Source organism: Tenrec ecaudatus, chromosome 1 (assembly GCF_050624435.1).
Source record: "Tenrec ecaudatus isolate mTenEca1 chromosome 1, mTenEca1.hap1, whole genome shotgun sequence".
Classification (NCBI taxonomy): domain Eukaryota; kingdom Metazoa; phylum Chordata; class Mammalia; order Afrosoricida; family Tenrecidae; genus Tenrec; species Tenrec ecaudatus.
Genome location: NC_134530.1, coordinates 22,493,252 through 22,514,037, shown reverse-complemented (window position 1 = coordinate 22,514,037; position 20,786 = coordinate 22,493,252). Strand labels below are relative to the sequence as shown.

The 20,786-nt window shown below is 48.9% G+C and overlaps 1 protein-coding gene across 1 annotated transcript in view; it reads right to left on the bottom strand.

Annotated features, from left to right (window-relative positions):
* The window catches only part of NWD1 (NACHT and WD repeat domain containing 1), a 75,285-nt gene that overhangs the window by 6,933 nt on the left and 47,566 nt on the right, over nucleotides 1-20,786 (bottom strand). The window contains 7 exon segments of the mRNA XM_075537763.1: nucleotides 1,726-2,002; nucleotides 6,706-6,860; nucleotides 9,003-9,093; nucleotides 13,997-14,269; nucleotides 15,643-15,851; nucleotides 18,871-18,993; nucleotides 20,421-20,618. Of these exon segments, the coding sequence (XP_075393878.1) occupies nucleotides 1,726-2,002; nucleotides 6,706-6,860; nucleotides 9,003-9,093; nucleotides 13,997-14,269; nucleotides 15,643-15,851; nucleotides 18,871-18,993; nucleotides 20,421-20,618 (1,326 nt within the window).

Below are 20,786 nucleotides of genomic sequence, written 5' to 3'. Positions count from 1 at the left end.
AACCAGGTCGGCCCTGAGCAGGGCGCTCTTTGGAAGAAACATCTCTGTGAGAGCCCATGGATACAGCAGCTCTTCAACACCCACACAACGTTGAAGAGGCAGAGAGTCTCAGTTCATGGTGGTGAAGCAACACAGGCAGAGAGAGGAGAATGGTGTGATGCAATGTGAAGCAGGGACTCAGATGCCGCCCTCCCCGGAACGAGACCCACACACATCCCCTCCTGGAAGAGCTCCCGCAGGATGGCAATGACTAACGGGCAGGGGTGCAAAAGGAAGGGCCCCTTTGTTCAGATGGGACGGTTCTCTGGTGTGTACACAGCCCAGAGCTCCCCATGTGTTGTGGATCAAATGTTGCCACAACGGCACAAACAGATGAGCTCTGCCGAGTCTCAGAAAGGTTGGCAGACTGAATCCACCTAGAGGCGCTGCAGAGTAAAGGCCTGGCGATCCGCCCCAAAAGCTCAGTTTGAAAAAAAAAATCTCTGTGGGACTGTATACACCCCAAGTCATCGTAAGCTGAGATGAGTTGGGCCCACTTGACAGCAGCTCACAACAACAATGGCCAAATAAATGTTGGAGTCCTAACCCCTGCACCTGAAGATCAGGCTCCCTGGCGGTGCTATGGGTTAGGCATCGGGCAGCCAATCACAGAGGCCAAGGTGGGCACCCACCGGTCACCCCCAGGGTAAAGGATGAGGCTGACTTTCCCCACAAAGATTTACAGGCGGAAACCCTGTATATTGGGTTCGGTATGAGTCCGAATCAACTCTCGGCCAGGGGGTTGGTTGGGTGGTGCTTTTCCCGTGGGTGTAATTATGTCCAGGGATATGGCTTTCTTTGGGATGTTAATAAGATCACATCCCAGAGAAACCAAACTTACTGCCATCGAGCTGATGCCAACTCACAGCGACCCGATAGGACAGGGTAGAACTGCCCCTGTGGGTTTCTGAGACGATAACTCTTTTCAGGAGTAGAAAGTCTCATCTTTCTCCCTTGGAGGGGCTGGTGGATTTGAACTGCCAACCTTGTATTTAATTACCCATCGTGGAACCCGCTGCACCATCAGGGCTCCTACCAGCACTAGGGATCTAAAAACACCACAGGGTCAGGCTGATCCCACATCCTCACTTAGCTCACCTCTGTCCCTTGCTGCTCCCCACTCCATCCCTCCAGGCATCATCTATGCAAATCTCCCTACCTCAGACCCTACTCCTAGGCCACCTGAATTAGCAAGGAGCCTGGGGAGTACAAGCACTTTGTGATGAGCTGCCAACTCAAAGGTTGGTAGTTCAAACCCATCTGGTGCTGTGGAAGAAAGGCCTGGCCCACTGCTTCTATAAATTGACGAGACCCACTGCCATGGAGTTAATCCAAAGTCACAGGGACCGAATGTAGGGTTCCCAAGGCTGTATGTCTTCACAGGAGCAGACCTCACCTGTCTCCCTCAGAGCAGCTGATAGGTTTGAACCCCTAACCTTGTGGTTAGCGGTCTAGGACTCCATAGAAGGAATGCCATCCAGAAAGCCCTATGGAGCAGCTCTACTCTGGAATCCACGGGGCTACCAGGAGTCAGGGACCAATTCAACTGCTCTCCACTAGCAGAGTGCAACAGCAAGCTCTGCTTTCTATTGTTAACTTTCCAGCTGACTGGCGTGACTGCGCCTTCACTTCGCGCCCAACAAATAATATAAGTGGTCCTTCTGCTCATACTTAGTTCTTACAAACCTTCCGCCATGTCCCAGATGGTGACTTTGTTTTTGTCCCCAATCTTGGGGAAGTAGACGTAGCCTCCGTTGTGTGACACAGCAGTGAGGCCAGTGCGGTCCAGAAAAGGGACGGAGACGCGGGGCTTCTGGGAGCTGGTGACATCCCAGACTTTGAACGATGAGGATTGTTGGGAAGCGGATGCCACCAAAGGTCCTCCTCGGACCAGCAGGCTCACAGGGGCCCCAACACCTTCGAGGACGTCTAGCAGGGTCCCCTGTTCTGAGAGGCTCCACACCTGAGGATGAAGAACACAAGGAGTAAGGCCGGGATTCCCTGAGCGGGTTCCAGGGACTCTGGCGTCCTCGCCTCTTACCGATGCCGCAACCGAAGGAGGTGGATTGGGAGAGCAGAGAGTCATCAAGTGAGTCCACATGGACGAAGCACACCAGCCTGCGTGGTCCAAAGACGGCAGATAACAACACCCGAAGAGGATGAAGGGAAATTGTGAACACACCACTGGGAGAAGGCTATGGAGGACGGTGGAAGCCCAAACCCATCTGCGGAGTTCTCTGTGTGGATTAAGTCTCCGGCAGATCCCCAATGGCAACAGGCAAGATGATAGTAAATTTGACTCTGGTAGAGGGAACCACAGTCTAATACAATACTTGGTCTAGTTGACCTTCCTTTTGACCCATCCTGAATTTACTCTAGCTTTAAATATTTCTCACTTGTTCCTCACCAGAAAAGTTCTCTCTGGCTTACTTTAATATTGCCAGTGGTCTTTTCTTTCTTTCTCCCCCCACCCTTCTGTTTTGTTCTTATATATTTTTCATTGTTTCTGGTCCGTGTGGCCATTGCAATGCATTCTCCACCCCAGCAGGGAAGCAGGCTGGTGGGGGAGAGCCAGGCCGCTTGTCAGAATAAGGTGCAGAGAGAGGGAGGGTGGAGCGTGCCTGGCCTTTGCCTTTGGCAATCGGCTTGGGCTGGCGCAGAGTTTGAGTTTCCACTCTCCTGACGCGGGAGGTCTTCAGATGTCCCCCACCCCTCTCCATGACCCTCCTTCAATTACCCACATTTAAGCCTTTCCCTGCCTTCTTAACCCTCTCTTTTATGAACTCAACCCAAACTGACCAATCAAAGATTTTATTGTTATCCCTTGTTAGTTTCTGGCCCTGTCTCCATCACTGTCCAGGGCCCAGTCTCTCTGAACTGGCCATGTCTTCGCTGGTACAAACTGCTGATATTCTGTCTAGATGTCTCTTGAATGTGTATATATATATATATATATACATATACAAACACATACATATATACATACATCATATATACAAGAGGGTACCCCCCAAAACCCCAGAATTTTTCAAAGCTATGTATTTTTTTATATATAAAACAATCTTTTTTTTCCTCTTCTTTTCTTTTTTTTTACATTTTATTAGGGGCTCATACAACTCTTATCACAATCCATACCTATACATACATCAATTGTATAAAGCACATCCGCACATTCCCTGCCCCAATCATTCTCAAAGCATTTGCTCTCCACTTAAGCCCTTTGCATCAGGTCCTCTTTTATATAAAACAATCTTATCACCTTCAAAGTGCTCTCCATTTCACTTAATACATTTATCAAATCTGCAATTCTATTATTGAAAACATTTTTCAAATTAATCTGTTCGGATGGCTGACGGCACCTCCCTTCTTGTTTTTCTTTGCCTCTTCCATGTCTTCAAATTGCTGTCCTTTCATGTCCCTCTTCATTCACAGAAACAAAAAGAAGGTTCACAGCACAAGGTCAGGTGAGTGAGGGGAGTGGGGCAAGAGAGGCATGTTCGTTTTTTTGCCAAAAACTGGGGCACTGAGATGGCTGCATGAGCAGGTGCATTGTCATGTGGCAGAACGAGGCCCCCATCTGCCACAAATCTGGACTTTTTTGGTCACACACTGTAATACTATCGTTTCAGAACCTCTAAGTAGAAAGCTTGATTAACAGTCTGCCCAACACACTGTCTCCCTCACATCAAAAAACCAAACGAGCATCTTCTTGATCTTTGATTTCACCTGACGAGCTTTGGGGGGGAGGGGAACAGGTGATGATGGAGTCTTCCACTGGTATTTATTGATGTTTGCTTTCGGAGTCCTAAGAATAGCACTAGGTGTCCTCATTAGCAATGACCTGGGGGGGGAGGGGGGGCAGTCTGGGTCCTTTTGGAACTGTTCTTACAAAGCATGGCATGTTCCACTTGACGCCCCTTTTCCTGGTCAGTCAGAACTCGAGATACAGATGTCACAGTGACCCTTCTCTCTCCCAAATCTTCCATGTAGATTTCCTGAACTGAGCTCCGAGATAGTCCAGATAAGTCCCCATCTCTTCAATGGTCCATCATTGGTCTCTGAGCGCAACTGCATGAATTTTGTCAACATTTCTGTCTGTTCGGGAAGTTGACAGATGTCCAAAATGAGGTTTGTCATCAATTGATGTTTCACCTGTTTGGAAACCACTCATACACTTTTCCCATAGCGCTGTCCTTATAAGCTGTGTTCAACATCACAACCGTTTCTGCGGCATTTTTCCAGAGGAGGATACAAATTTCACAGCCACATGTTGTTCTCTTAAATCAGTCATCAAAAAAACAAGGTTCAAGCAAACTGCTTTTATGAAAAAAATTCACTGTGACCAGAGAGAACCTTCCCAGGCGACACCACTGGGTGCACTAACTCAAAGTGAGTTGCTTAATGTTCGCCTAGCATGAAAAATGCATACTAAGATTTTTTTTTTCATTTTGGAGGGTGGGGTACCCCCATATGTTTTAAGTAATTTTTCATAAGATCATGTTTATGTTAGTATATAATGGTTTTTTAAATTAAGTTTAAAGCAATTAGTGATTTGGCATTTTAGGGTTCCTAAATGTTAACTTGGTAAGTCTCAATAGATCCTAAATGCAGGGTTGGACCCTGGACTGGATCCTGGAGCAAAGCCTGTAGAACAGTTAGTTGTGTTTCCCAGCGTTAATTTCAGAATCTTGTTAATGTAGCAAGTTCATGTGAAATGTTGACACTGAGGGAAGATGGGTCAAGGGTACTACAAAAGCCAGAGCTTTGAATATGCTGGGCAACTCGGCACACAGTGGGTCTTCATGAGTAAGAATCGCCTCAACAGCAACAAACAAAATCACCACCTCCTAAACTGTGAGAAAATGAATTTCTGTTCTGAAAAGCCACCCACTTGTGATATTTGTGCTACAGCAGGTCAGGCCATGGAGACAATGCTCATCAATCAGGGCCATGGGATTTAGGGTTAGAGCTTGGATCCCTGCTGGGCAGCACCACTCATCAACTGGATGACCCTGAGCTAGTACCTGGACCTCTCATGGCCTCAGAGTCTTCACCTCTTAAGTGATGATGGCCGTAGGGCGGCAGGTGACAAGTATTGGATGTTGCCTCCCACACAGCCAACCCTCCTAGAGTAGCAGCTAGCACTGGGGTGGCCTGTGTGTTGCTGTGTTGCTGGAAGTGATTTCAAATACCAGTCGGGCAGCTCATGGTGCATAGGTTTCTGCGGAGATTGCAGGCGAGGAAGAAAGGTCTGGTGATCTGCTCTAGACCCCTATGGACCATTGTCTGACTCGCTTGTTTTAGATGGATCACCAGGAGGGACCAATGGCTGGAGCAGGAAGGACATCGTGCTTGGTGACGAAGAAGGCCAGCAGGGGAGATGCCATGTGAGATGGAATGGGGCAGGAGCCACAGCAGAGGACCTGAGTGTGCTGGTGATTGAGGATTCTGCAGGACCAGGAGACATTGGGTCTTGTTGCACAAAGATCTTCACGAGTCATACTTGACCCAATGGCATTGTCTGTCTATCATCTCTGTCTGTCTGTCTGTCTGTCTGTCTGTCTGTCTGTCTCTCTCTCTCTCTCTCTCTCTCTCTCTCTCTCTCTCTCTCTCTCTCTCTCACTCCCTACCTACCTGTGATAGTTCGGGTTTATGGCAACTGACTGAGCCTGGATTGTTAGTGGTTTGGCAATTAAAGCCTAGCAATCTCTCATAATGTGACCCAACACAGTGTAATCAACTCCACAAGGAATCTGCTGGGAGCAGCCAATCTGCTGTAAGAAGACTAGGCTAGAACGTGATCCTTACTCATGTCACAGACTTGATGCCATTGAAAGGACGTTTCCTCAGGGGCACTTCCTAGATAAGTGGATGCTGCAGGAATGTTTTCTAGCTTCTTGCTGGATCTGGATCCTGCATCTGACTTATCGGCCTCCAGTTCTTTGGACTTGAACCAACTGCCTCTCTTTGCCCCATGCGCCTTACTCACCTGACCTCACTCCGTGTGACTTCTTTGTGTGTCCCTGAATGAAGAGGGGCATGAAAGGACAGCAATTCCACGACACAGATGTGGTGAAGGAAACTGAGGGAGGAGCTGTCAGCCATCCAAACAGATTTGAAAAATGTTTCCAAGAATGGAATCGCAGCTTTGACAAATGTATGAAGTGCCATGGAGAGTACTTTGAAAGGGATAAGGTTGTTTTGTTAAAAAACAAAAAAAATCCAGGGTTTGTTTTTTTTTGGCTCCCCACACCCCCCCACCCCCACCACCACCCCCGCCGTATGTGAAACGTCATGGAGCTCCACTATAAAACAGTGGAGAAACATTCTCCTACAGTGCGGTTTCCTCACCCGCCTCATAACTTTACGCTTAAACAGAATGTTCCTTCCCTGGCCCAGCTATGCCCTGCAGGCAGGTCCGCCCCATTTTCCAAGCTAATTGGGAATGGCCTCGCCTCTGATATTTCAGTAACCACACCTCAGTGTGCTGCTGAGTCCCCGGACACAACTCTAAAGCTTCTCGATGGCCTGCCCTATTTTGCCTGTGCTAGTTTTTGTGGGCTTCTCTGCCTGGAAGCTAAGCGGTCCCCAAAGGATCCTATTTTGTATTCCAAAGGCAAAGGCAGAAGAGGGGGAGGGAGGTGCCAGCTAGAATCTCCTCCCTACCTGAACGAGTGAGTCGCGGGATCCTGTCACAATCAGATTGTTCTTGGGGCCAAAGACGGCCGTCGCTACTGTGTCCTCGTGTTGCAGATCGGAGGCCATGAAGTGGTGGAAGCCCCGCGAGTCTGCCAGGAATATGCGCACCGATCTTCCGAAGCCTGAAACAGCAGGGACGGGGTTTACTCTTTCATCCCTTGAACGGGAGAAGCATTTAATCAGCCAGGATGTTTTTGAGCACCTACTATGTGCCAGTGGAAGTGACAGTGAGGGCTAAAGCGGGGTTGCCTGCCCCAAATGCCCGTGCTAGGCACCAGCGATGGGATATCACACAGGTGCACCTGAACTCAGCCAATAAGGTCTGCCATTACCCTCAACCACGCCCCCTCCAGTCATGCAGGAGGGGGGAGGGCCCACTCTGGCAAGGCCTCTGGGGATCTCCTGCTCTTGGTTCCCCACTTGTGACTCCGAGCTCCTGTTCGGGTCATTTTCATGCTTCCCTGAAGTGGCAATCTTCGGTCATAAGCTCTTGTGCTTTCTCTGCATGGCCTTGTACCCTTCCCAGTAATGGCATGTCCTTTTTGAGGCTGAAATGCCTTTCCCTCACAAAAATTCCTTGGATATACAAATGTGCTTCTGCCGTGTGAATTCTTTCAGAATTGAGAAGCAAGAACCGGGGTCAACCACCCACCGGAAACCTACGAGAAGGAAGAGGGTGGGAGAAATGAGAGAGATGGTCCCAGTTATGACCCCACAACTCAGAATATGAATTGTATTCCTCAACCATATACCTGTGAGTGAGACGGCAGGTTGCCTAGGGCAAGGCCTCTTTAAAGAGCAAGGATGTCACTTCTGACAGAGAGGGCGAAAGAAGAGCAGAAAGAGACTGCTGTTAATCAAAGTACCAGAAATGTAACATAATTTAAGATAGTTTGTTAAAAATCGAAAATGTAACACCTCCTTCCCTTTCAGTAGCATTCCTTCTGGGCTTAATCAGCAGGGGTGTTCGGACTCAGGAAGGAAGCTAGCAAGGCCAGTAAGCTAACTATCCAGATACAAAGTATCCCCATGCAGCAAAGCCAGGCACTGAAGCATCCCCCAGTTTAGATAAGAATGGGTGCACGAAGCTTCAGGGTTTGGTGGGTGAATGGTCACTGGAGAAGTGTGGATATAGAGAATCTTCTAATGATCACTGTGAAGCCTGCCTTCTTGGAGTATCGATTATGTATCCTGTGATTGATCATTGTGAACCCTTGCTAATCTCTTCCTGTAATCATTGTTAATAAAACAAACCCCCAAACCCGTTTCCTGTCACCTAGGGCAGTGTGTTCCCTTGCTGGCCTGGGACAGAACTCTGACGCAGCTCAAAGGAACCCGGCTGCTTTTTGTTTGCAAGTTCTTGCAGGAATAAACCTAGGATTTTTTTTTTTAATTAACCTGTTCTCTGTTTTTGGCTAACGCAGTCACAGGCTCCCCCGAGTCCTTGCAGTTCGACAGCACTTTGAGGACTAAGGTGCGCCTGACCCAAGCCATGGTGCTTTCAGTCGCCTCGTGTGCCTGTGAAAGCCGGACATCGAACAAGGAAGACAACAGAAGAATGCAGGCCTCTGAACAATGGCGCCGACAATGAACATCGAACGTACCACGAACTACCAAAGAACAAACACATCTATCTTAGAAAAGTACAACTGGAGTTCTCCTTAGAATCAAGATGGCAAGGCTTTGTTCCCAGGTGCTTTGACATGTTGAGAGGGGAGACTGGTTCCTGGAGAAGAACTTCATACTCGGGTGGAGCAGAGAAAGGTAATAGAACAAGAGGAGAGCCCTCCATAAGGGAGACTGGCAGAGTGACTGCAGGAACGGACTCGAACATAACAGCCATTGTGAGGATGGCGTAGGCGGAGCAGTGTTTCATTCTGCTGTGCACAGTGTTGCCATGAGCAAGGACGGGCTCAAGGGCACCGTGAACCAAAGCAACTGCCCGCCTGTGGAGCAAACCCATTTGGGAATAGGCTCCTTTGTTGTGTTGGTGAGGCTACACCAGTATAGGGAATGCCTTAAACCAATCGCTTCTGAGATAGACTAGAAGTCAATTAGGCTCAGAACCAACCAATCCCACAAGCATTTTCATCTGAATATTGCAGGTGATTAACAAAGCTCTCAACTCCCCAAATACTTACTATCTGGTCCTTGACACAAGAAGTGGACGGGGCGGGAGCCTTTCCTTTCCCCAAGGCCCATCTCCCTTCCAACCAGATCTGGGTTTGCCTTCTCCACCACCCCCAGTGAGAGCCCACCCGTACCTGCAGCGAGAAGTGACTCGTCCTCAGAGGTGACCAGGAACCCCACAGCTTCCGGAAGCTTCTCCAGCAGACTGTCTCCTTCGGAGGAAACCTGTACCAAGTCGAGGATACTGATTATTGATGGAACCGTGTCCCTGGGCTGGACTCCTCCCCCGATACCTGTACACCTGTTTGAGACAAGGGTTTATGGTATGCTAATGAAGCCCGATCTGTATACATGAAAGACGGTGGCTTTCAGAATGGATTGCACCGCCGTGTAAAGAAAGCAAAAATACAGCCGGGCTGACACACAACATCATGGCAAGTGGAGAAAGGCTAGGAGTTGTCTAAGAGTTCCTCTCACTTGGGTCCGCCATCAGCACTCATGGAAGTGACCAGCTCAGAAAGCAAACCACATCTTGCAATGGGCAAGTTGGCTACCCGAGAGCTCTGGGAAGTATTGAAAAGCCAGGCTGCCACTTTGAAGACTAAGGGTCACCTGACCCAACCCAGGGGATTTCAGTCGTGGACCACCTGGACAATGGATAAGGAAGATCAGGGGGAAATTGGTGCCTTTGAATGAGGGTGTTGGTCAAGACCATTGAGCATGCCGTGACCTGCCAGGAGAATCAACAAGCCTGTTTTGGAAGTACAGCCGGATTGCTCATTAGAAGCAAGGATGACAAGACTGTCTCTGTATGTTGGGCCTATTAGGAGGGACCAGTTCCTGGAGAAGGACATCATGCTTGGTAATGGGTCAATGGACAAGAAGACCCTTAAGAAGATGGAGGGACACAGGAGCTGCAACCGTGGGCTGAACCGTAAGAACAGTTCTGAGGATGGCACAGGGTCGGGCAGTGTTTCATTCTGTTGTGCATAACGTTTTGTTACGAGGCAATGCCAATCAGGTGACACCTGATAATGATGTGGATCCAGCGTGTCTGACACCAATCCTGTTCTCCATCTAAATGAGCTGATTAGACACAGAGAGTTGTTGCTATGGCATTGGCCCTGACTGCCAAGCAGAAGAGCTATGCTCCATGAGGCTGTGAAGGCGGTGACCTTTCTGCTGTGGATTTCCAGGCCTTTCTTCCACGGGACTTCTGAGTAGGTTCAACCCATCCATCTTTTGGTGAGATGTCGTCAACCTTTTGGCTTGACTCCGACACACAGAGAGAGAAAGCAAAATAGGGAAGCGGCTGTATTTGACATGAGGAGATCACCAAGAACCAAGAAATGCAGGGTTACAGAAACTGAGACCAAGGTCTTCTCTCTGAGCTATGAGAGAGAGCTTTTGTCCACAGCTGGTTCCCCGACTTCAGGCTCCATTCCCTGGAGTTCCCAGGCGACACAATGGTTTAGGCACTGGGCTAGCAGGCAAACGTTGTGAGACCACCCAGACGAGCCTTAGAAGGCCTGGGGATCTACTTCTAAGAGTTAACAGCCCTGAACCTGTACGGAGAGTTCTGTCCTGTGCACACCGGGTCACCACCCTTCAGAAACGGTCCTGCTGTGCCACCGGGATGACTCCCTTTGCCGAAACACCCCACCACCATTCACCTAACCTGGCTACCCCCCTAGCCAAGACACCCCTCCTCTTCTTTTCCAAAAAAACCCCAAACAAAACAAACTCACTGACCTTGAGTCAATTCGGACTCATAGTGGCCCGATAGGACAGGCTAGACCTGCCCCCATGGGTTTCCAAGGCTGTAGCTCTTTATGGGAGTAGGAAGTCTCATCTTTCTCCCACGGAGCAGCTGGTGGCTTGAACTGCTGGCCTGTGGTTGGTCAGCAGCCCAGTACATAAGCAGCGTGCCAGAGCTCCCCTCACATGCCACAAGGGGCACCCTAATCCTCAGTTGTTTCCTTATATTTGCTTAACCACACGAACAGGCTCGGACACGGCGAGGAAATCAGTTTCTGGCCTTGAAAGCCACCCACTTGTGATGCCTGTGCTCCAGCTGCTCTTCCTAGGACCGCAAGCCAATGTCCATCCATCAGTGCCATGGGGCTTGGAATTGGTGCTGGATGTATCGCCTCAGAAACCCTAGGGCGCAGTTCTACTCTGCCCTATGGGCTTTGTGTCTGTTGGATGACTTTGTGTCAACTCGAAGGCGTATGACAGTGTGGGGTGCAATCCAAGCTGTCAATCAGGTCACAGGATGATGGTGCTTCCTCAGGGGTGTGGTTTTCTCATAAGGAGGGTCCCAGGAAACTTCCTTCTCTCTCTGCCCCTTTGCCTTCCTGCCTGGCCCTGAGAGTTACTGACCCTGTCACGCTTCCACCGGCTTTGGATCCACAAGGCTCTGCACCCTCCAGCCAATGATTTTCCTGCATTCTGCACCATGCCATGTGGCTGTGTGAGTCTGGAGAGGGACTTATGGACTAGTATATTGGACTTATGGACTTGAGTTGAACTGGGATGGCATGTTTTCTTGATATAAATCTCTTCCTTATTCTGTTAGTCCGGGTTAACTAGAGAAATAAATCCATAGACACTCATTTGTGTATAAGAAAGAGCTTTATATCAAAGAGTGATTATTTATGGAGAAAACATCCCAGCCCACATCAAGTCCATACGTCCCATATTAGCCCATTCCTCTTCAGACTCATACAGCCATGCAATGATGCAGAGTGCAGGAAGATCACAGGCCAGTGGGTGGAAGGTCTTGTGGAGCCAGTGGCGGTGGAAGCATCTCCACGCTGCTGCAGGTCGCCAGTGTCTCTTCCAGCTCTGAGTGTGCCAGCAGCAAGAAAGGGAGGCAGAGAGTGGGTCTGGCCTCCAGTGAGCTATTGACCTCTGGTGTGCCTCCAAATGAGGTCATCAAACTGCGACCTGGTTGACAGGCTGGACTCCACCCCTTTGCTCAAGTTGACAGATTAGGGAACTGCCACACATACACACAGGAGGTCACTGGATTTGGTTCTCCAGTCAACCCGGCTGACACAGGGCTGCTGTGAGTCAGAATCAACTTGACGGTAGTGGCAGGGGCGGGGGGAGTGATACTGGGCATCTGCTTGTTGGACTTTTGTATGTCTCCTTTGGTGGATAAATGATAGATCACTCAATTTTTTAAGGCATGTAGCCTTACTGAAGGCACAAAAACAGGATTAGACCAACACCTTATTTTCTTTGTTTCTTTTTTGCTCTTTTTCTAAAGTTAGCTTCTGTCCTGGCTTCGTAGGTAAGAGGAGAGCAGCACCACAGATATGGTTATACTTAGGCAAGGAGAAAGTACTGCAGGAAATCTATAAGCTGTATTGTGCTGAGGGTTGGTTTGTCCTCAGGACGTACGTGATAACACTAGATCTTGGCTTATATCATGTTTGTTCTCAAGAAGCAGATTTGTCGGGCCGATCTTGCTGAAGATTCTTGTGCTGAGAGCAGCCTCAGAAGGATGTGCCCCTCTATGGGCGTGCATTTTACCCGATGTGCGTGTCTGATGACTGAGACGCTTCATAATCCTTGCAACGAACTAACATCATTAACCATACCTATATGGTGTTTTAATCCATGTCAACCGATCTGGGAAAAAGCATTTAAAAACAAACAACAAAAAAATCCTGTGTCCTGGGAGCACTCTGCAGGGAGCACTGGACACCTTTCTTTGTGTTTCTTGGCGATGGCTGCCCTGGGGCATGGCGGCACTTTATCCCCAGGAAAAATTCCTCTTGCATTTCATTTGCATCAGCCTTTGTGCATGTTAAGGAGCCCTGGTGGCGCAGAGGGCTTTGCCTTGAGCTGCTAACGGCTAGGTCAGCAGTTCAAGCCCACCTTGGAAGAAAGGTGAGATTTATTTCCCCTCTCAGAAAAATGGACAGCTTGGGAATCTCAGGGAGGAGATCTACTCAGTCCCATGGGGTTGCTGTGAGTCAGGGTGGACTCAACAGCAGTGTGGGGGTGGATTTGTGAATTTGGGGTCCCTAAAGTATTGGGTGTCAGAAGCCAGAACTTTTGAGTCCTACCACAGTTTGCATGTGGGAAGGGGGTCCCTTTCCCAGGCCCAGTTCTCACCAATCGCCAGCTTGGATACTGATAGAGGCACGAGCTAATCAGACGGCTCTGCATCCTTGACAAGCCCCGCCCCACGCAAGGGGGGTGTTACTGGAGCGCGGGGCTTGGGATCTTGCATTCCCATGATCCCTCTAGGCCTCTTCAGAGCATCAAAAACCAGGAGGTTACTTGGAGGACTAAGGTGGGTCTGACCCAAGCCATGGTATTCTCCATTCCCTCATATGCCTGCGAAAGTGGAACTCTGAATCAAGAAGACGGAAGAAGACTCATGCATTTGAACAGCGGTCCAGTAAAACCAAGCTGGCCTGTCTTGGAAGAAGTCAGGCCACAGCGCCCCTTAGAGGCAAGGATGGCAAGTCTTTGACTCACCCCCTTTGAACATGTTGTCGGGAGAGACTGGTCCCTGGAGAAGGACATGTTTGGAAGAACAGATGGGCAGGAGAAGAGGACGGGGTTCAAGGAAATGGTTGCCTAGGAACAAGTGTGAGGGTCACGTGGGGCTAAGCAGTGTTTCAAGCTGGGGCGCATAACGTCAAGTCAGGAAGGCCTCGATGGCCCCTAACAATGACAATAGCAACTCTAGGCCTAACACGGTCCCTAACCTCCAGGAGTTGCCTCTAGATGTTTCTCCTGCATGGCTCCGGGCAATAAACCCCTAGAATTCAGAAGAGGTCCCTGGGCGAGCCAAATGGTCTGCACTTGGCTGGTGACCTAAAGGTTGGCCATGTGAGCCCAGCTCGTGGCAACACAGAAGAACGACCTGGTGATCTGCTTCCATGAAGCTGACAGTCAAGAGCACGCACACACACACACACACACACACACACACACTCGTGACGCCTCCATGAAATGGAATGGACTCAAAAGCAACACCAACAAAGGATTCAGGAACCAGTGGCGTCCATAGAAAGATTCACGGGGAGAGGATTTCTCCCACTTCCCAGAACACCCGAGGTTTGAGGTCTGAGCGGATGTCATCGGACTCAGTGAAGGTGCTTACCAAAGAGATGGAGCCGCTGCTGAACCCAGTAATCAACCTTCCTTGTTTCTGCACCGCCACCCCACAGGTGGGTGTTTCCTCTTTGATGCTGGACAGATGCCGCTTCCCCCGCAGTTCTCCTGTGGCTGAGCTCCACAGACTGACCACGCCATGCATGGACACCATCAGCAGCTGGGCTCGGGAGGCAAGGACTGCGGCGCACACCCAAGGGTCTGAGGTATCTCCCAGCACCCGAAACACTGGCTCTGCGGCCTGCAGACTCCATGCATTAACCTAATGACGTAATGAAAAGGGGGCAAGTAATAACGAATGAAGATGTAAAGCTCCGTGACCTTGTAAGGAATTGAACTGTGTCCCCTCTCACGTCCAAGCTATGCGCTGGAATCCTAGCCCCTCTACCCGCGGCCGTGATGCAATGTCATCATATTTCAGAACAACCTAATGCAATCACTTTCCATGGCTGTTGTTCCAAGCCCTGCATGCAGAGTCGAACCGCCCCGTGGGGCTTTCAAGACTGACATTTCAGAAGCGGGTCCCCAGGTTCGCTTTCCAACGTGACTCTGGGCGGATTCAAGCTTCTGACCTTGGCTATACTTGAATACACAATGATTTCCACTCCGTTGGCGGCCTGGTGGCTTAGTGGATTATGTGTTGGACTCCCAACTGAAATTTGGTTGTTCAGGCTGACCTGGCACGCTGTGGGAAAAAGATAAAGCTTTCTGCTTCCCCAAAGATGGATAGCCTCAGAAACCCAACGGGTAGTTCTACTCCACCCTGTAGGGTCTCTGAGAGTCAGAATGGATTTGATAGCAGTGGGTGGGCAGGAACATAGCGGTGCATGGAGAAAGATGGACGTTGTCAAGGATTTTGTCTTGCTTAGATCCACAATCAGTGATTCATGGGCGCAGGAGTCAGGTGATCACACTGTGCTTTGCACTGTCCTGGGTAAATATGCTGCAGAAGACCCATTTAAAGTGTATTTAAGGTGTGCCTGACCCAAGCCATGCAATGTCCACTTGTCCTGGATGCATGTGAAAGTTGGACACTGAATAAAGAAGAGTTAAATGCTAGGGTTATGATTAAGTGGAATGACATGATGGAATATGTATTATTTTAAGATGCTTAAGGAATAGTCACCCCGATAGGGCATTTTTAATTTTGGCCATGAAACAAATAGAAGTAAATTTAGAAGGATTCAAAATATATCCTTTGGCTACAATGGAATTATATTAGGGGGAAGCAAATAACAGACAGTTATTTGGAAAACCCCAAAATTTTTGGAAACTAAAAGCTTCTTTCTAAATAACTCATGGATCAAAGAAGGAGTCAAAAGGAAAATTTTTAAAAAATATTTTAAGCTAAATACAAATTAAAATATAACAATCAAAGTTGTAGGTTGCAGGGAAAATGGTACTTAGAGGGAAATTTATAACCAAAATGGATATAGAAGGGAAACCCCCCAACTCTTAGGTTAAAAAGAAACTACCAAATCATCTAATTAAGGATGAAATTCAAAGCCTCTTAGAAGCATCCTCTTGCCTCAGTTTACAAACCCCCTTATGTAAGAGAGCCCCTCCTTATAGAAACAGCATGCTGCATCTTTGAATGTCCTAGACATAGCCTTCTATAGAGCAGATGTTTGTTACCTTTGAGCCAGATGTTGAATACACGACTTTGCTTGCTTCATCCACATGAAGGTTGTAGAACTGCAGCTCTGTGGGATCTTCTGAGCCTTCATCACAAATGACGGCTTTCTCCTGGCCAGAGAGTAAGTCCCACAAGCGCAGCGTGTGGTCCTTGGAGGCCGAGATGGCAAGCGTCCCTTTGTCAATAACTTGCACACACCTCACTTCTCCTGTGGCAGGTCGAGAGAGGAGGTCATATCAGCTGGGAAGATTTTGACCTCCTACTGGCGTGTCATACGGTCAGATGGTTCCATCATATTAAGAAGAGTTCTTATGCCATCATGGCCACAAGCAACCTTGGAACGAGTTCTTCTTCGCTGGACCCATCCAGCTGACCCCCCATCACCCCCACAACCTTCCCTTCTGGGCCCCCTGGTAACTAGTCCAGTTGTGGTCTTCACAGACCCACCCATCCTGACCTCCCTCTAGAGACACACACAAAACAAAGACACACAAAAGAGAGAATCCAGCCATGATGAAATAAGACAGGGGAAAATCTCAATAGAAAAGAACGCAGAAAGTATTGGTTGTTGTTGTTTTTTTTTAAGAATAAATTCAAAATGGGTCAAAAGGAGATCTCAGGACAAGACCCAACCCAGCCCAACCACAGCTACCCCCGTCCACTGTACAACACTCTCTGTCTGAGAGTAAGGCTGTTCACGTTTCTAGATGGAATGGTCAGTGGGGAATCGCTGGACACTCAGTCCACATTGGGATCCTGCACATGGACTTTGGGCGTCCACACACCAGGGGGTTAGAATTCAAGTTCTGATACTGTTCCCTCCCTTGAGTTTGGATTTTATTATTTACAATCCTTGGGTCACACCAGCTACTTCTTCCATGTGGACTTAGCTGACTCCTCACTTAGATGCCTGCTTGTTTTGAGACAAGCTTTTAAGAACACAGGTTATTTTTTTTCTGATAGCCTGGCATCATATTCAGTATTCTTTTTTAAAAAATCATTTTATTAGGGGCTCATATAGCTCTTACCACAATCCATCCATCCATCCATCCATCCATCCATCCATCCATCCATCCATCCATCCATCCATTGTGTCAAGCACATTTGTACAATTGTTGCCATCATCATTCTCAAAACATTTTCTTTCCACTTGAGCCCTTGGCAATCAGCTCCTCATTTTCCCCTCCCTCTCCACTCCCTCCTCCCTCATGAACCCTTGAAAATTTATAAATTATTATTTTTCATGTCTTATACTGTCCAACATCTCCCTTCACCCGCTTTTCTGTTGTCTGTCCCCCAGGGAGGGGGTTATATGTAGATCCTTATGAAAGGTTCCCTCTTTCTCCCCCACCTTCCCCTTCCCCTCCTGGTATCACTACTCTTATTATTGGTCCCAAGGGGTTCATCTGTCCTGGATTCCCTGTGTTTCCAGCTCTAATCTGTATCCGTGTCTATCCTCTGGTCTAGTAGGATTTGTAAGGTGGAATTGGGATCATGATAGTGCGGGGGAGGACATACCAGTGTTCTTGTCAGTTTGAAAATAACCTGCTTTGGTAAGAAATCTCATGTTTCGAAAATGACCATGACAACTCTGTAAAAGTTTGCTTGATGTAATTGATTTATGGATTGTTATCGTATCTGTAAGAGCCCCCAATGGAATGATTTTTAAGTGCATTCCTTCACATTAATTTATCTGTAAGTGTAAAAAGTAAACAGTGACACTTAGCTCTGCAGGAACAGACAGCATTGTCTTTCTTCTGAGGAGCGGCTGGTAGGTTTGAACTGCTAAACTTGCAGCTAGCAGCCCAGTCTTACCCCACAGCATCATCAGGGCATCAGACTTTGGTGATTAGATGCCTCAAGACTCTTCCAGTTTCTACCTATTTAGTACCTGATTCCAAAACCACTTCCACAGGTTCGGAATCTGTTAAAGCTGTGTCCCACTCTCAGTGCCAAACTTTGTTTCGGTTCATTCATTTGGTGTGGCCCTGGGTCTTCATGGCTCTGACCAAAAGACTAGGTGGGACCATGTGGATGAGGTGCTTGGTGATAACATTTATGGTACAGTACAGCCTGGTGGGGATGGGACCAGGCAAGTAAGGGGCTTCATCAGTTTTACCATCCCATTAAGCTTAAAAGAGAGAAGCCCTGGTGGGGTAGAGGGCTGCTAACCATATGGTCAGCAGTTTGAGACCCCCAGCTGCTCCATGGGTGAAAGATGAGATTTGGCACTCCCGTAAAGAATTGCAGCCTGGAAAACCCACTGTAACAGTTCTTCCCTGCCCTATGGGACCACCGTGCATTGAAAATGACTCAATGGCAGTGAGTTTGTTGGGTTGGGGTTGAAGTTTAAAAAACAGACCATGACAAATCACAGGGGCTGGGGGGATACCCGACTACCACTCCCAAGAAGAGTCAGGGACAGAGTGTGACCTTTGAACTTGGGATCTCCAGCTTCGTGGGCACCCGTGTGTGCACAGTGGGGCTGCTTCACAGGGCTTTCCACGCAGTGGCCTCTGGGAAGCAGATCATCACTGGTTGAACTGCCAACCAGTGGGCTAATATTGGACTAATCATTTGCACTACCCAGGGTAAATTGGGATCATCATAAAGAGGCAGAGCATGGCTGAGAGGGGGAATGTGCTCTGTGTTGGAAGCTTCCAGAAAGCCTCCTGCTCTGGGCTAAGTTATACCTCTGGAGACTGCTTAATACTAGCCTCCCAAGTGAGTCTTTTTTTGGTCTGTTTGGCCTCTACTCACCAGCGCAAAGCCTCAGGCGTGGCCTAGAAATCCCAGACCAAGGCCCTCCATTTACTCCAATAGCTATATCTCTGAAGCCAAGGCCACAGACCGCCTTGCTTAGGGTAAGATTCACTCTTTGGATGCATAGAAGCCTTGTGTGTTTCTGCCCTCCTCTCTGCATGGGTTAGTGTGCTGGGGGATGAGAGGCCTTGTGGAGCAGGGTTGACTAGTCTCAGTCAAAGTCATCTTGGATCAGCCAATGTCCTGCTAAGTGACTGCAGATGGATGAGCAAGTTCAGCTGAGAGCAGATGAATCACCCAGCTGAGCCTAGCCTGAATTGCCAACCCACAGAAGATGACTTACATAAAGGGCTGCTAAGGGACCTTTGTTATGCACCGAAGCAAAGGCCAAAGTTTCAATCCAGGGAAGTGAATCAATGGTGGAGAGAACCTTAGGGAAAAGTGGATCAAGTGGTGAATCTTACCTGTGTGCCCAGTTAGGAGGTGGATCACGTGGTGCTCTTTCATATCCCACACAGCCATGGTGCCATCCTGGGTGCCAACCACCAGCAGCGACTCCTCCAGGCTCCATGCCATAGCAGTGATGCCTGCAGCCACACAGACAACAATTGGGAGCCGAGTTCTCGTGCCTGAGCTCTAAGCCAGGTGGAGTCCTCTGATGAGCGAGCACTTCACAGATCAGATGACAAGCAGAGTCCTACAGTTAGGACGTGTCAGAGCTGGGATTTGAAGTGAGGGCTATCAGACACCAGCATCAGATGCTCAGTTGGAGAGTTTTTGTTGCTCTGAGGTCATCCTATGGATTTATTGTGTCTCCCCAAAAGTTATAAACCCTAACCTCGGTTCCTGTAAATAGGAACCTGTTTGGAGACTGGGGTTTTCTTTTGTTACATTAGTGAGGTCTTGCCAGAGTAGGGCAGGTCCTAAACCTAATCCCTTCTAAGTGGTGTCTTATAAACAGAGCTGAATAGGCACAGAAACCCAGCTGAAAGGGGAGAGGGGAGCAGATGCCAAGGCCCCAAGGAATAGGAATAAGCAGAAGGAGAGAGGAAAGAAAAGAGGGAGAGAGGGGAACAGATATGGGGTGAATGGACAAGTGGAGAGATAAAAGAGGTGACAGGATAGATGGATGGATAGAAGCATGGAAAAAGGAAGAATGCATGACGACTGATGGAAGTATGGGTGAAAAGCCAAATGGAGGGAAGAGTGAAGGGATGGATGGGGAGAGGAAGGGAGATATGGATGGATGGTGAGTGGGTGCACAGCAAGAAGGATGAATGACTAATGATAGAAGGATAGACAGATGATAGCAGGATGGATAGATGGATGAATGGAAAGATGGATGGAGGACAGGTAGGTACGTGATGGATGATGGATTCATGAAAGGATGATTAAATGGAAGGAAGGGTAGATGGATAGATGGTGAGTAGATGGATGGATGGATGGATGGAAGAAAATAAAGGTGGGTGAGCAGATGATAGACAGGTAGGTCGATTGATCATGGGTACATGAAAAGATGGTTAAATGGAAGGAAGGGTAGATGGGTGGATGGGTAAATGGGTGGATGGGTACATGGATAGATAGGCAGGTATACAGATGATGGAAGGCTAGCTGGAACTAAACCCTCCTTTACCCCTGACATCCCCCGATGCTCTGTGGGAGTCAACAACTCCACCAGCCTCTCAGGGGCCTGTCAGGAATCACCCCCTGGCTTCCGGAGCAAACCAGCACACCTCTGCCAGTTTCAGTAACTATCTGATAGGCGAGTGCTTGGTATCTCTGAGATGCAGCGGGCATCCCCACAGCCCTGGCTCATTAGCAGTATTTACGCTGGTAATCGACAGTCCCTGGGGAGTCAGAGAGAGTGAGCCAAGTCATCATGAGACAGCAAGGGCTCGCCCTGATGACACCCTGGGGGCTGCTTACTGGTGGAGGGGACCCCAGAGAGTAGCCCAACATACCTGCCCTCATCTACCCTGACCAAGCAGGCGCCTATAATGCTGGGGAGACTCACCTTTGTGGCAGCCAGTGAGGGTTGCCTGGAGGGGTCCACCGGGGGGTGGGAGGAAGCCTGTGAGGGGCACCAACACTGGGTGGGGGCACACCCGGAACCAGCTCTGCGCCTGTTGGCACAGCTGCCCCACCAGCGCTGGGTGCGAAGTGGCAAAGAAATGGAGCCTGGCCAGGAGTTCCGTGTAGAGGACGCTTTTCTCTGGAACAAAAGGGAGCAGCTTAAGTGGGGGCAGGTGGAAGTGGGGGGGGCACTGCTGGTCGGGTTGAGCCGTCCTTTGGGGGCTACAGAACAGAGAAGATGCAACACCTCAGGTATCATTTAGTCTAATCTTGGCAAGGTGGCCAAAGCCTTCCATGAAGTAGCCTC